General features: G+C 28.7%; 1 protein-coding gene and 1 non-coding gene across 2 annotated transcripts; one reads left to right on the top strand and one right to left on the bottom strand.

Moving 5' to 3' along the window:
• Nucleotides 1-4,426: 4,426 nt before the first annotated feature.
• On the bottom strand, nt 4,427-8,094 carry LOC126554469 (endoplasmic reticulum mannosyl-oligosaccharide 1,2-alpha-mannosidase-like). Its single transcript, XM_050209549.1, has 8 exons — nt 7,574-8,094; nt 7,335-7,502; nt 6,928-7,258; nt 5,802-5,950; nt 5,522-5,713; nt 5,272-5,459; nt 4,922-5,213; nt 4,427-4,853 (listed from the first exon to the last, which is right to left on the bottom strand). Exons 1-8 carry the CDS (start codon nt 7,661-7,663, stop codon nt 4,494-4,496), a joined length of 1,770 nt encoding a protein of 589 aa, XP_050065506.1. The 5' UTR covers nt 7,664-8,094; the 3' UTR covers nt 4,427-4,493.
• A 4,262-nt stretch (nt 8,095-12,356) lies between these two features.
• On the top strand, nt 12,357-12,488 carry LOC126554472 (U11 spliceosomal RNA). The gene has a single exon (XR_007606678.1). It is a non-coding gene; the product is annotated as a U11 spliceosomal RNA (small nuclear RNA).
• Nucleotides 12,489-14,500: the final 2,012 nt, after the last annotated feature.

Genomic DNA, 14,500 nt, shown 5'->3' with positions numbered 1-14,500 from the left:
CTTCGAGTTTTCTCTTAAGGAAAACTTATTAAAAACTTAACGTTGAATTTCTTAACCTTAGATATAAACACAAAATATTTTATGAATTTTCAACTACAAAATTACTTGCAAATTTTTGCGATTTTGACATATTTCATAAAAATTGAACAATAAAATGCTTATAAAAAAAAAATTGTGACCAACGATGTTTTTAACTACGATGAGAAAAACATTTAAAACTCATAAGGAACCTTGTATTAAATTTTCAAATTTTTTAGGTCATCCAACATTTTTTTATCGACACTTCAAAAAAAAAAATTCTCAGAAAAATCGAAAATTTAAATGTCTATAAATAACTTAAAAAAGTCAAAATATTTTGAAAATTTAACTGTAAATAGATAACACTTATATATTTATATACAAAATTTCAAGTATTTTTTACAGGGAACTTTTCGGTTATCCCGACTACCGGCCGATGCCGCGACTACCATTAGACCAACCGCTGTCTTCAGTCAATCGCGATTACCTAACCAAATAACTAATATTTATTACCAACCGCTGTTAGCAGAATGACGGCATTGTTTTTTAACCATGTGACCACAGATTAACGTGTCTGTGGCCTGTGACCTACCTTAGGTGGTGTTGCATAGCAAATTGAGGGATATTTTCATTTCGAATGTTCAAACGAGCGAGTGGCAACGTTGGCCCCTATAATTCACGTTTTCTCACACAGTTATTAAGTTATTTGGTTAAATTCATGTGGTATCAAAGCACGATAATCCATTTATAAGTGTTTTAAATTGAATGGCTGAACATTTTTCTACTCGAGTTAGTCATTAATTTTGAATTTTATTTTTAGTTTTTGTACCTACTATAGTTTTAATAATTGTTAGTTCATTTTTGAAAATTATGTCGTATAAAAAAAGATAGTCTATATGTGATACCTACCTAATAAAAGTTATGTTATATTGTCATAATAATATATAAATAAATGACAAATTCATGTTGGCCGAGACTTTGAGGAGGTAGTCGAGATAATGGAATTGAGACTCGTGGTAGTCGGGATAACCGAAAAGTTTTTGAGTTACAACCATATAAAAAATCTATTTGGTCAAAAACTGGTTTTGCGTAAAAATTCCCGTTTTTCCGTCATTTTTTTTTTAAGAGCCGTGTGCGGTGTGCACTTCAGATTTAATATTATTTTGTTTTAAATTTTCTTAGTTTTTCTATTATGTAGATTAAATGCTACGCCACCTTCTGGAACACTGTCAAAAAAATTAAAAACCGTACAACAATACCAGTTAACACATCGTACCGCGGCCGCACGAAAAATAGCCTGTTTACTATATTGTGATGTTGAAGGGCTTTCAACTCTAAAATCATTATTATTGCGCCATCTCGTGGTTGACGGACGTTAAATGAAGGTTATAAATGTTTTGTGCCTATTTTACATTGAAACGCAACCCAGAATATGGATTTTTTTATCACTAATCGTTCGAAAAATGGTCTCCTAACTTTAGTCACCCAACTTCACAATGATGTGTTGACACTTATGTATAAGCAAAGGATTATAAGACTGGAGTCTGATGACTGGTGAGCCGTGTATAGAATAACTTCACCTATTATACCTTACTGTTAGGATATTGAATAATTTGGTTTGAATGGACTGTTAACTCTTTTTAGTTTTTAATAAAAATTTTAATTTAACTTCATTAATGTTCTGAAGAATATTTATTTATTGAAGTAGTTCATCACTTTGAATCATAAAGGCTGAAGGTAATTTAAGTGTATTCAGTTTTAAAATTTAATGTAGAATAGATTTAATTCTAAAACATTATACAACACTTATTACACAATGACCAATTTTAAAAATATTTGATTAGTTTTTTAGTACTTTTATAGCAATAATATTAAATCAAAAATCAATAATTCATAAATGCAATTCGTTTTAAAATGACATTATATTTAATAATATAATTAAATTATTCTTACTTAGGAATACAATATGATTTTCAAATTGTATGTAAATTTATTTAGTGTAAAAAAAATAATAAGCTATACAAACCATAGACTATACTAGTTTATAGGTTTATAAGTCTATGATATAAATTATTCAAACAACAAAACATTTGCATGTCTAACAAAATTATTTGTTCATAATTTAAATTATAAATTCATTATTAAATAGTTTCTTTTTGTTATTCTTACAAAAAAAATATATATCACACAGGTACCTATATATTTATAATATTGTTACACAAATAATACAATAACAAATAGCCAATGAATTATAGATACAAGTGCATAACTATCAAATATGCACAGGGGCAGACTGGGCCGCTATGCTACTGTGCATTTACACAGTGGGACGGTGTCATTACTACATAGATTGGGCCAGCACAAAATAACTCATCGTGTATTGCTTTAAAAATATTTTTTTTTTTGCAGAACAGTGGGTCGATTGGCTCCCAGTTCACCCTTAATTGTGCGTTAACAAATTAATAATATGCAGCATATAAATTATAAAACTATTATAGGTTAATTAAAACTTATAACACAGTTGGTTTATGAACTCGAACCTCAATAACCTAAAACTTTCATAACTTCAAATTTTTTTATCGCACCTTGAAGTGTAGTGAATATAATACATTGAATTTTTTTTTTTTTTATTTCTCTTGGATTTAAGTAATTGATACCTTTATAATACATACAAAATTGGATAATTGACAAAACATGATACAGACTGAGAATAAAGTAAATGTTTAGTGTGACATTATTATACATTTTAAACCAATGCAAAAACATTGCATTTAGATATAAATAGTTACTAAGTGGAACTTAATTAAAAATTGCTTTACAAGTATTTTTTTTTAAATAATTATACAAAAAAATTATTATTTTCAAAATGTAAACAAACAGTATTTGATTAAGTCAATGATTTGCATTATTATTTTTAACTATTTTTTATTTAATTTGATATGATATTGCTCCACCATTAGCCCTGTCACAGATAAATAATAAGTTTCAATATTTCTTAATATATTATAGGTATATAATTTTGTTTAACAAAAATTAAAAAATATATTACTACATAACACTAAATCTTGAATGTTATAAAGATCAATATAGTACAACATCTAACCTCAACAGAGCCTTAAAGTAAAACTAATTTTACTAATTGAAAAATTTTCATTTTATAAAGAAAAACTGATAATGAGCTTAACCACGTAAGTAGTTTAGCCAGTTTAGGTTAGGTTAGACAATTAGAAAAGTTCAAAATGAATATATCTGATAACACATAAGATATATAGCACATTCTCTGCAACTCAACAACAACTAGCAATATAATCATTAACCCTCCCCTATATACTTACTCCACTGTAGAAACTCAAAGCATAAAAAGCAAATTTAAATAATATGTGGATTAAAAAATAATGAATAACAATTGTAAATAAATTTTAAAATAAATATAATACCATCTTTAAAAGATCAATTATTATAATGAAGACCAGAATAATTGGCATATAGAACATACCTTTATTTAAAAAGTACTAAAAGTATCTTGCCCATTAAATTAACATGAATGATGTCAAAAATGAATCGCAAGTGACACTATTTATTTCTCCATATATTGAAACTATAAAACCTATCAATGTTTTGAATATACAAAACCAACAAAATAACTGTATTATGATAGAACTCAGATTATTATAGATTGTTAAAAACTCTTTCATACAATTTGATGAAATAACACATCCTATTTTTGAATGACGAGTGACAATGTTTTTCTGATCAATCAGGAACAGAGTGGCAAAAATAAATGAGAACAGTGGAGCAATAAAAAAAGTGCCTTAAATTGTATTAAAAATTATTTAGAAAATATGACTAATTTAATAAAGGTGGTAATAGTATATAATATTAGATAGTGATTCTTTATTGAAGCATTTTAAGAAAAAGTTATGAATTCTTTGCTTTCTTAGAACCTATCTAAATTAATTTATAAATATCAGTTAACATATAATGTAATTGTTTTAACAATTTTACAGTTAAAAATGTATAATTTATAAAACATTTCAACAATTTAAATTACAGATACTTTAATCACTTATGTACATTAAGTAAATATAAGTAATAAATCTAATACTTTTTTAATCCAATTAAAGCAATTTAATGATGGAATACTTATATTTTAATTCCCAACCATTATTTTAGATTCTGGGTGTTAAATATTGCTTTTACTAAATAATATAAGAGATAAAGAAAGTCATAAACATTGATAATTATAAAATTTCATAGTAATAACCAAAAATAAATAAAAATTTTATAATTATTAATTAAATATAATATTTAAATTTAAAAATTTTAGTTAGTACTAAAAGTGTGTTATATATTTTGTGGTAATCGTGGACGAGTATACAAAACCGATAAAACAAAAATTCACAGCCAATAAAGACAAATAAAAATCTATTCATTAACTCAACAGCAAACCTATAAGTAATCAGATCAATTATTTATCACCGGTTATTAATTGGCAATGGATGCCCTTCACTGTTAACCACATACTTATCAATAGATAGCATGTGTCGATCATCAGACATTAACAAATATAGATACTTCAGGGTTTCTGCAAAAAAGAATGATTCAGTCATGTCTTGAGGACGCGTATCTTCTGGATCTAACACATTGCCAATGGATGTAAAACCACCAGCTACTTTAGTATGTCGTTCAAATGCTTGAAATATTAACCAACCCCAATCCTGATATGTTGTATTGCCTGATATTTGATACATGTACCAAAGACTTTCAACAAATTCAGGCCGTAATAGGCTATGTGCATCATTAATATTAACATACATGTCTTGATTGACATCCGTCTACAGAAAAAAAAAATAATAAGCAAAATTAGAAGATGTTAGATATTTTAATATTAATTCAATCTTACATTTGTACCAAAATATACAATTTCTGGGGATAAAAATGTTGGTTGGTCGGCATACATACGATAGCATGTTTCCATCAATTTTTCAGCCAATCTCATATGACTAGAAGGCATACCATAGTGAACACCAAGTGCTAATGTGCCCGGTAAGTAGCATACTAAATGATCCATCTTTGGGTGAAAATTTCGTGACCCTGCCTTCAGTTCTCCTATATATGTTAAATTTCTTTTGGGTGATGTCCGTACTAATTGTGTGATTATACCATCAATGGCTTCCAAATAATCATCCTTCAAACTATAAAAAACATGTTTTTAACTAATGCTTTTGAAATGTATTAATTTATCATTATTACAAATCAATTGATTTTCCAGTTTGGATCCATTGTTTCAAAAGATATTCATAATAACTATCACCTCTAGCACCAATTTTAATCTCAGACCCTCTATGAAATTTGCCTGTATTTGGATTTATATAGATGGGCACAAGTCCATTAGGTTTTTCTAATGTATGAATATGTTCTGATACTTTGAATGCAACATTCTGAAATTTAATTGCATACATCATAACCATATTAAACTATTAGTTATGTTAGCATGACTCACTTCAAAGTTTTGTGTACCAGTAGACCTTGATAAATCTCTAAATTCTAATTGTATGGTAGATACCTCAGCTGTACTCGAATCTGGGCTCCATTTAGGCGAATGAGCCATATGTGAGATAAGATTAACATCTGAATATGGTATTGGTGATGGAGATTTTGTAAAACATGGCATAAGTCGTGAACCAATATCTAGCTGTAACAAATAAAATAATAATATAATAATTATTATAATTTATAACAAACTAATATTAAGTGTTTAATAATAATGAACTACTACTCACAGCTTTATCAAGAAATAATGAATCACCCGACAAATGGTAAGCACTTAAAAATCCACCCAACACTCTAATTGTAGTTTCAAAAAGGTTGACATCTTTATAATGGTCAAGGTTAAAACTGGTACTAACCCATTCACGAGCTTCATCAAATTCTAAATAAAAAAAAATAGTTCATTATTTTTTGAAACTAAGAAAATAGTGTTTAATACTAATTAATAGTCTATGACTATCGTAAATAGTAATATATTAAGCAAAAATATAATTTAACATAATTGATATATTTTATGCTAGTTAAATGATTAGTAAAATAATAACTGATGTTAATAATATGAGTAATTGGTATTTATAATAATACAAGTAATTAGTAGTGTGAACGTGAAGTAAAGTAATTAAAAACTACATTATTATTTATTTGACATAAACGCACAATACTTCTTAATAATACTGAATAAAATAGTAAATAAATAAATAAATTTTAATTAGGATATTTTAAGCGTAGATTGTAACGTTTACAAATGTCACAAGTGTTCGTTACTAATCATTGATCAATAACAATTTAAATGATATTCGGCCATTTATTTGGACAGGTGGCTATTACAACTGAACAAATGTTTATTGAGAAAGTTAATGTTAGGTGGTCAAATTAATCGATTACTTTTTTGCTTTGTTACTGAATACTATGTTTGGCACATCAATCATACAATCACAGACTTAATATGGTACTTATTAACATAAAAAGTTATAACAATTTAAATGCTTGACCAAACATACTAAATAAATAATACACAAATACCTACATTGTACATTGTGTAATATAAATATGATAGACATACTTAAAATGCAAGGCTCTAAATATAAAAATAATTCAAACATTTTATAATTGTACTCATTTTTCCAAATTAAAATCTTAAATAATGTCTAAGCTAAAAACATCCAAAATAATATTTTCATGTGTTTGATATAATGTATTATTTAATATATGCTAACTAGAACAAAATTATTTCAGTAATCTATATTGAACATTATTTTATTGTAGCATACAATAAAATAAATTAAGTTGTCTAATATTTATGATGTACAAGTTTATAATCATTAATATCAAATTAATACTAGTACTAATAGACCTTACCTTTTTTCAAATTCATTATCCATAGTGTGTCTAAAGAATCAACAATGGTCAATCCTAGATTAAACCAATCTTGGTACTTTCTACTTATAGGTTTTACATGATCATGTCCCCAGGCATAACTGCAATATCCTTTCCATGCATGTTTAAATGCATTTAAAACTGCGGTTTGTCTATGACCCGTTGCTGGCGTAAACTGAATACCTTCACCAGACGGTAAGTTTGCAGCATCATTAGATATTGGTGCGGCAATTTGTTCTTTTTGATCTGGAGTTTCAACATCTTCAATTTCATTTATTTTTACTGAATCTACATAATTTGGTAAATTAACTTTCTAAAACAGAACATTTGTAATATGATTAGTCAAGCATATAGGTCACTGAAATCGTCAATATCGTAATCAAACATACAACATTCTGGGGCCAAATAGTTGCTTGTGGTAATTTAATAGCATTGGTCTCAGATAATTCTTCAAGATTCTTAGTAGATCCAATAAACCACAATAGAAGTGAAATTAATATTACACTCGCCAACAGGTATAAAATTAATTTCTGTAACTTTGATAATTGTCTCCAAAACTGTAAGAAAAAAACAATAAAATTAAACCACTTGCATAAATAATACAAGAAAAATAATTTGTATTCTTTACCCTTCTATAAAAACTTTTGCAGCTGTATTTTTGCGTAGGACCCGTCAACAAAACTGTGTCGAAATTCAACGACACATGGTCTTTTATCATGTTCAGTAGATATCAGTTTTGCTTATAGTTGAGAACATATAAAAGGTAAGTTAATTATGTTATGCTATATTTTCGTAGGAAATGTTTAAAGTGCCTATGCCGGTGCGAACAACTTTTAAATGTTAAGCAATAACTCTATTCGAAAAAAAAACTGGCAACGTAGAACAATAGTACAATGACAAAAATACACAATAATCGTGAATGGTAAATCGTTGTTCGTTTGCATAGAGTAAATAAGGTACAGCGCGTACAAACCACAGTTAATTAACTACCTAATACCTATTATAACACATTTAATTTGACTAATTAAACAGATTTTTGTGTTAGTTTCGAGATAGGAACGTTCGACGTTTTGAAATTTGATCTATGATCTGTATGCTGTAGCAGTGTTGTGTACTAATTGTGTGCAGTGTGCTGAATCGTTTTAAAAGTTGATAACGTTATTTGATAAAAAAATCACAGATAAATCATGAAGTGAGATAATAAAATTAATTTAGTTTGTGATAAACAAAATGGGATTGAGGGACTTTTCCTGAAAGTAAGACATACCAACTCGCCACTACGTATAAAATTATTTGTAAAATACAAAATATATACTACGCAGTAAAATATAAAAATTATTATTATTATTATTTATTTATAAATCCAGTTCCATGATATCACTACTTATCCACTTACAATTAAACAACCGGCTTTACGATTATTAAATTATAGCACGGACTAAGTTACATACCTACCTATCTTGGGCATAGAATACTTCTATACTAGTATTCTATGATTTGGGTGTCGTACCCCAAATACGACCTTTTTGACCTTTTTTTTTTAAATAGTATTACTATATACAACCTATCAACAGACCACTGAACAACTTGACGATATAAGAAAATAAAATAGGTAAGTCATAAATTGTCATAATGTAATGCTTATCTGTGCATAGTGCATACAGCAGGGGTTTTCAACCTGTGCGTCGCGGCTCCCAGGGGCGTCGCCGGTTATTATCAAGGGAGCCGCGTTCGCAATAGAAACTAAAAATAAAATTTTGGCGCACCAATACATATTACATTTTGCATGTGTGAGATAACCGTCGATAACCGTGTTTGCGATATCGAGTAATAGCATATTTCGATTACTATTTACAATTAGGTAGGTACTTAATGATTTGCCTCTAATATAATCTATCAGTTGTAAAACGCACACCGCTATGTAAATTTGTTTATTTTAAATGTTCGTATGGGAGCCGTATATTTTATTTCAAAATCAAAAGGAGCCGTGGACCCAAAAAGGTTGACAACCACTGGCATACAGTATAAACATAGTTATATGTATATCGAACGATACAACAACAATTATTTACAATTTTCTAAAATAAATTATCTGCACTCTGTAGTATTCGTATAATAACGATAAAATGTTATACAACTTTATAGCCCACTCAATAGCGGATAACGAGGGATTACTGCATTTTCAAAATAGATAATATAGCAGTAATCCAGTAACTAATGGCTGACTATATAACTGTATGACGATAGTTAACCGTCATAATAGTACAGAAATACAAAATTTAAATGAAACTTAATTAATATGTATTCTGGTATTCTGCAATAATAAATTTATCAGATAATAATGAAAATATTTTAATAAATTATAGTGTAATATATACAATAATCTAAAGTATATTACCTTTCACGGTTTATGATGCTGTTGATAAAAATGTTATTACCTACTTATTAGATTCAAATGGGTAACCGGACAATTTCCCCCCCGGACATTTTCCACCCGGCTGTTTTTGGCATACCTAGTAGGACATTTTCCCCCCATTTTTTTTTTAAGTTTATTATTTAATAATTTAATATTATTTATTATTTAGTAAGAAATTATTTTTTTTCATAAATATAATCAATTATACTACAATTAACTTTATATATTTGTACTATAAATTACATTTTTTTTTTCTAAAAATATAATTAAAACATAAAAAAAATGTAAGTATATAGGTAAGTAAAATAGTTCAAAAATTTCATTTTTTTTTTCATAAATATAATAAAAATTGTATAATAAAACGTAAAAAAATTATATAACCTATAAAAGGTTAAAAATATTTATGAAATATAGTCTAAAAATTTCGACATAAAAATGATATATTTTGTAAAAAACATTTAATTTCTGACACTTTTTTTTTATATCTAAGCACATATTTTGTAATCGTCTTTCATATTTATTTATTTATTTATTTTTTTTTTTCGTACCTGTTTTAATTTTTAATAGTTTATTAATTTTAGATACTAGCGAATAATACAGTATGCTAGTACTATTACTTTTTTATTTAGACAATCTTTTAAATATAATATTACTATTATTTTATTGTTTCAAGTAGTTGAATTGATCAAAAATATACATCTACTATAATAGGTAATTATAGTATAATTGATTATATTTATAAAAAAAAAAAAATTATATTTTACTGGAAAAAAATAATTTCTTATTAAATATTAAATAATAAACTTAAAAAAAAATGGGGGGGAAAATGTCAGCATCGAAAATATGTTGGGGGAAAATGTCCTACTACGCCAAAAACAGTCGGGGGAAAAATGTCCGGGGGAAATTGTCCGCCATTCATTAAAATGAGGGTATGAAGCATCTGAATAATTCTGCGCATAGTACATGAAACTACTCGGACATTATTGCTCATGATTATTTTTTCACGAAAATAAATTAAACATTAAATATTTATAATTTATAAGTCAACTAGTCATAGAAGAACTAGGCAGTTTCGACTAATCGACTCAAGTAAGGCATAAAAAACTAAAAAAACAACATACCCACCTATAAAAATATTGGTGATTATTTCGGCGGAGTAGGTACGATTGCACGCGTTTTACCTTTTAAGGTATACGATTGCGCGCGCCGCACAGTGCTAAAATAACAAAAGACAAAATTTAAAAAAGTGCCTAAATATAAGCAAATATTGTAAGTATATACATTATAATCATATTATTTTATTTTATAAAACAAATTTTTACATTGAACATTAATTACACATTTTTATATTTAATTATTATTATACATAATAATTAATATCATTTGGTTATCAAAATTCAAAATTAATTAGACATTAGGTAACGTATGGAACTAATGTGACGCTAGGGCTTGTTTTTTTTTTACATAAATCTCTTATTCGTGGTCGAACAGTCGAAACAGTTTTTTAAAAAAAATATATATTTCAAATAATTTTTGTGGCACCCTAGTTGGAAACCTCTAGCGTAATATGTAAGTGTAAACAATAAGTTTAAGAGTGTGATAAATTGATTTAGTTTAGACAACGACTATAATCTGAATAATATTATATGGGGTGTAAAGTATAATATACCTAATACCTATTATACCTAATATCTACTGATCGGAGTTATCTATTTCGTTGGTATAAGTAGTATTTGTTTTTGAATATTATTTATACTACCTACATCCTCGTGTAGGTATATTATAATTTTATTATTTCGTTGTGTCTATAGTTTAAATAACGACACGCAGGACCTATAACGTGAACGTGTGTGTATACAATATACATGATATTATAATATAATATAGGTAGGTAATAACTAATAATTAATAATACATAGGACACGAGTATACATCTACATTCTACACCTACACGAGTAACACGACTGTACAAGTACATTTTAAGCCGTCTTCGATCGATCGTCCATTTTAAATCGATATTTTCGTGATGAGTTGAACGGGCACCCGCAGCAGTCATTTTGGAATAATATCTTAGTTGTAACTTGTATTTTATTATATTACATACCAGACTTAGGTAAAATATTTTTTAAAGTATTTTGAATACATAACCCAAATACTTCACAAAAAGTATTCCAAATATTTGTCAAATACTCTTTTTTAGTAGATTTATAGATTTCAATGACGAAAATATATTTTTTTCAATTCATTGTTTATAAATGAATATTATAATAAACTCGTTTTATTTATAATTATACACAAGTGCAAAAGCTTCAATGACAAAAAAATTAATGAAATTATTTTTTAAATGTGATTGGACGTTAAAAAAGTATTCAGAATTCTGTATTCGGAATATACTACCCAAGTCTGTTATGTGCATATAATAATATAATAAACTTGTATATGGACTGTATTAGCGCTACATCTACGTAAATAGTAATTCATAGTATTCTTATTTTATTTGAAAGGATGTTTCTCTAATGACACGGTTTTAGAAACGAACTGAAATCGTGTGCGGTTTTCGGTTTTTTTCTACAGCAATCAGTTACATCAATTATTATTATTGTAACGTCCGCTCGTTGGGAAGGTGTAACGAAGACTGACGACAGGCCCGCAGTGCTCTCTCTGACACCGACGTACAACCAGTACGACTGTGGTCTCGTCGGCGGCAACGTGAGACAGTGCAAATGTCGGCCGATAGATGTCTCTAAACGGCGACGACGGTTGGAGGTACGGTCGCGTTCGGCGGTCGGCCGTCGTCCTGCGGACTGACAGAGGCCCTACGATTCGAGTCTCGTAGTCGGGTGGCCGTCGCGGATCCAATCGGTTGGAAGACCTGACGGCTACCGCGACGAGACTTGCCGACCGACCGGGCCCAGTGTGTCGTTTGTTGGACGGTTCGGCGTGTCGCGATCGGACCAGTAGGCCATATAGAGCTTGGCCAGTGTTGAACGTTTTCAAAAAGGGTGTCTTCCGCTTACATGGAACATCGGATCCTAAGGGTTCTGGTGAGGTATGGCCATCAATACATACCTGACACGTAATTTTTAGAACCGCGGGCAGTTGGCTACCATCGAGTGCCGGCGCCTGCTCCGATCACTTAATGAAAATAGTACAGATGTGTTTTAGGTGTAACGTCGTAAACTGGCTACGCGTGTGTCAACAGACCACTCTCTCAAGGAGTACGACCAGCGCTTACATACCGCGGATGGTACTATGCCGCGTAGTTTGTTGGATACTTTGGATGCGAGTTGAATTTTTAAGAAGGTTAAATATAAGGTTAAATAAATAACTGTTGACAGATGTTCTTCGCAGGTCGGTATGTTTTTTAAACACAATTAACACGTACAATGGTGCGCTCTACCCGACAATATTACGATTATTTTACAACTATAGAAGCCGCTAAATAATTTATCCGATTGGTTGTATTTACAACGGAAAAAATGTACAATGAATCAAAATAAATCTACTAAAAAAAAAAAAATGAATTACCTATTTTATTTGTTGTTTAATACATGTATCTATCGATGTCTAGCTGTTTTTTTGCATACAGTGATCATGTTTTCGTAATTCGTAATAATAATATCGCTCAATACCGAAACATCTATCACCCTCCTTGCGTACGCACATACTGAAGCTGAACTTAAAAGTACAACAGTAAAAAGTTTAGTAGGCACTGTAGGTACTTACGATACAGAACAGTAAACATAAACGAAACGAATTGGACGAGTGGAATTCGGTATCGATAGGTACATATAACAATACAGTAAACTGTAAAGATAAAAATATTATGTAGTAAACTCATTGGCGGATATTGGGGGGGGGGACTTGGGGGCTTAAGGCGCTTAAGCCTCTCCTCAAAAAAACATAATCTGCAAGTCACACCAGATACGGTTGAAGCGTTAAAAAATATGTGTTTATATTATGTATAAGACAAATCATAAATGGTAGTATTGCAGTATAGTATTTTATAGTTATAGTTTATATTGTTTCAATAATCCGATTGATTTTCAATGTTTTAAATCTGTGTTCATAATAAGCGGTTTTTACTAGTTTTACTTTAGGTGTATAATAAATGTAATTCTCCAAGACTCGCTGTCGATATCTTCATAATATCTATCGTGCGTGTAAAATAAATGTGTGAAGATTCGATTATGACCTTTTTTTTATGAGCTGCCTCCGTTAACGCATAATATAATATCTATTCTGATAATACACCTGTACTGGATTAATGTGTTAACAACTGTTCAATTTTCTCATCACTATTTTCACGATAAACACGCACTAGCTATACATATTTTAATCCTTATTGATTGAATTTGAAGTTTTAATCATTATTTTATGAAATAATTATACAATATACCCAACACTTTTGAATAAATTTTTTTTTATACCTACCTACACCTGATCTACTGATAGTTAAAGTTAGATACTTCAAAGTATATTTTTTAGTATTTATATGGATACTGAACAATAAACATGGTACCAATCAGCAATTCCAGATAATTATTGATTATAATCTTTCTTATTAAATCAAGTTCTATTGTTCTAAAAATATCGTTAAATTTAAGTTTACAAGCATTGAATATAATATTATCCTCTATAGACTATAAGAAATAATTTAGTAAAATAGTAAGTAAGGTACGTTTATATTATTTTAATAAATATATAATAGTAAATAACATTGATTATAAATTATAATATTAGGTACGTATACTGGTATACTATAGTATAAATATACATGCTATGTAATAATTATGGAGGCTTACATCTTACAGTAAACCAATTTATTTGTAATTATAGGTAATAACTGCCAGAACGGATCCGGGTAAATAAAGTAAGTATAATATGCTATTGTGTCTTAATAAAATTTGGAACTACTCTTTTAAAATCAACGTACCAAATTGTATGTTAAATGATAATAATTATACTAGTTATTCTTAGAAGGGAGAAAAATGTATCAAAAATTAAAGTGTTTAAACACCGTCGTGAGTTTTTCATAATGTCATAATTTTATATGTATATTTGCAAGTCAATGACAATTGAGTTATTATGAGTGGAACCGAAGAAAGATAACGTCATGCAACCTTTATTAGCTGTCCA

This window comes from Aphis gossypii, unplaced genomic scaffold, assembly GCF_020184175.1.
Source record: "Aphis gossypii isolate Hap1 unplaced genomic scaffold, ASM2018417v2 Contig00516, whole genome shotgun sequence".
In the NCBI taxonomy this organism is placed as follows: Eukaryota; Metazoa; Arthropoda; class Insecta; order Hemiptera; family Aphididae; genus Aphis; species Aphis gossypii.
This window is presented reverse-complemented; position numbering and strand designations above follow the sequence as displayed.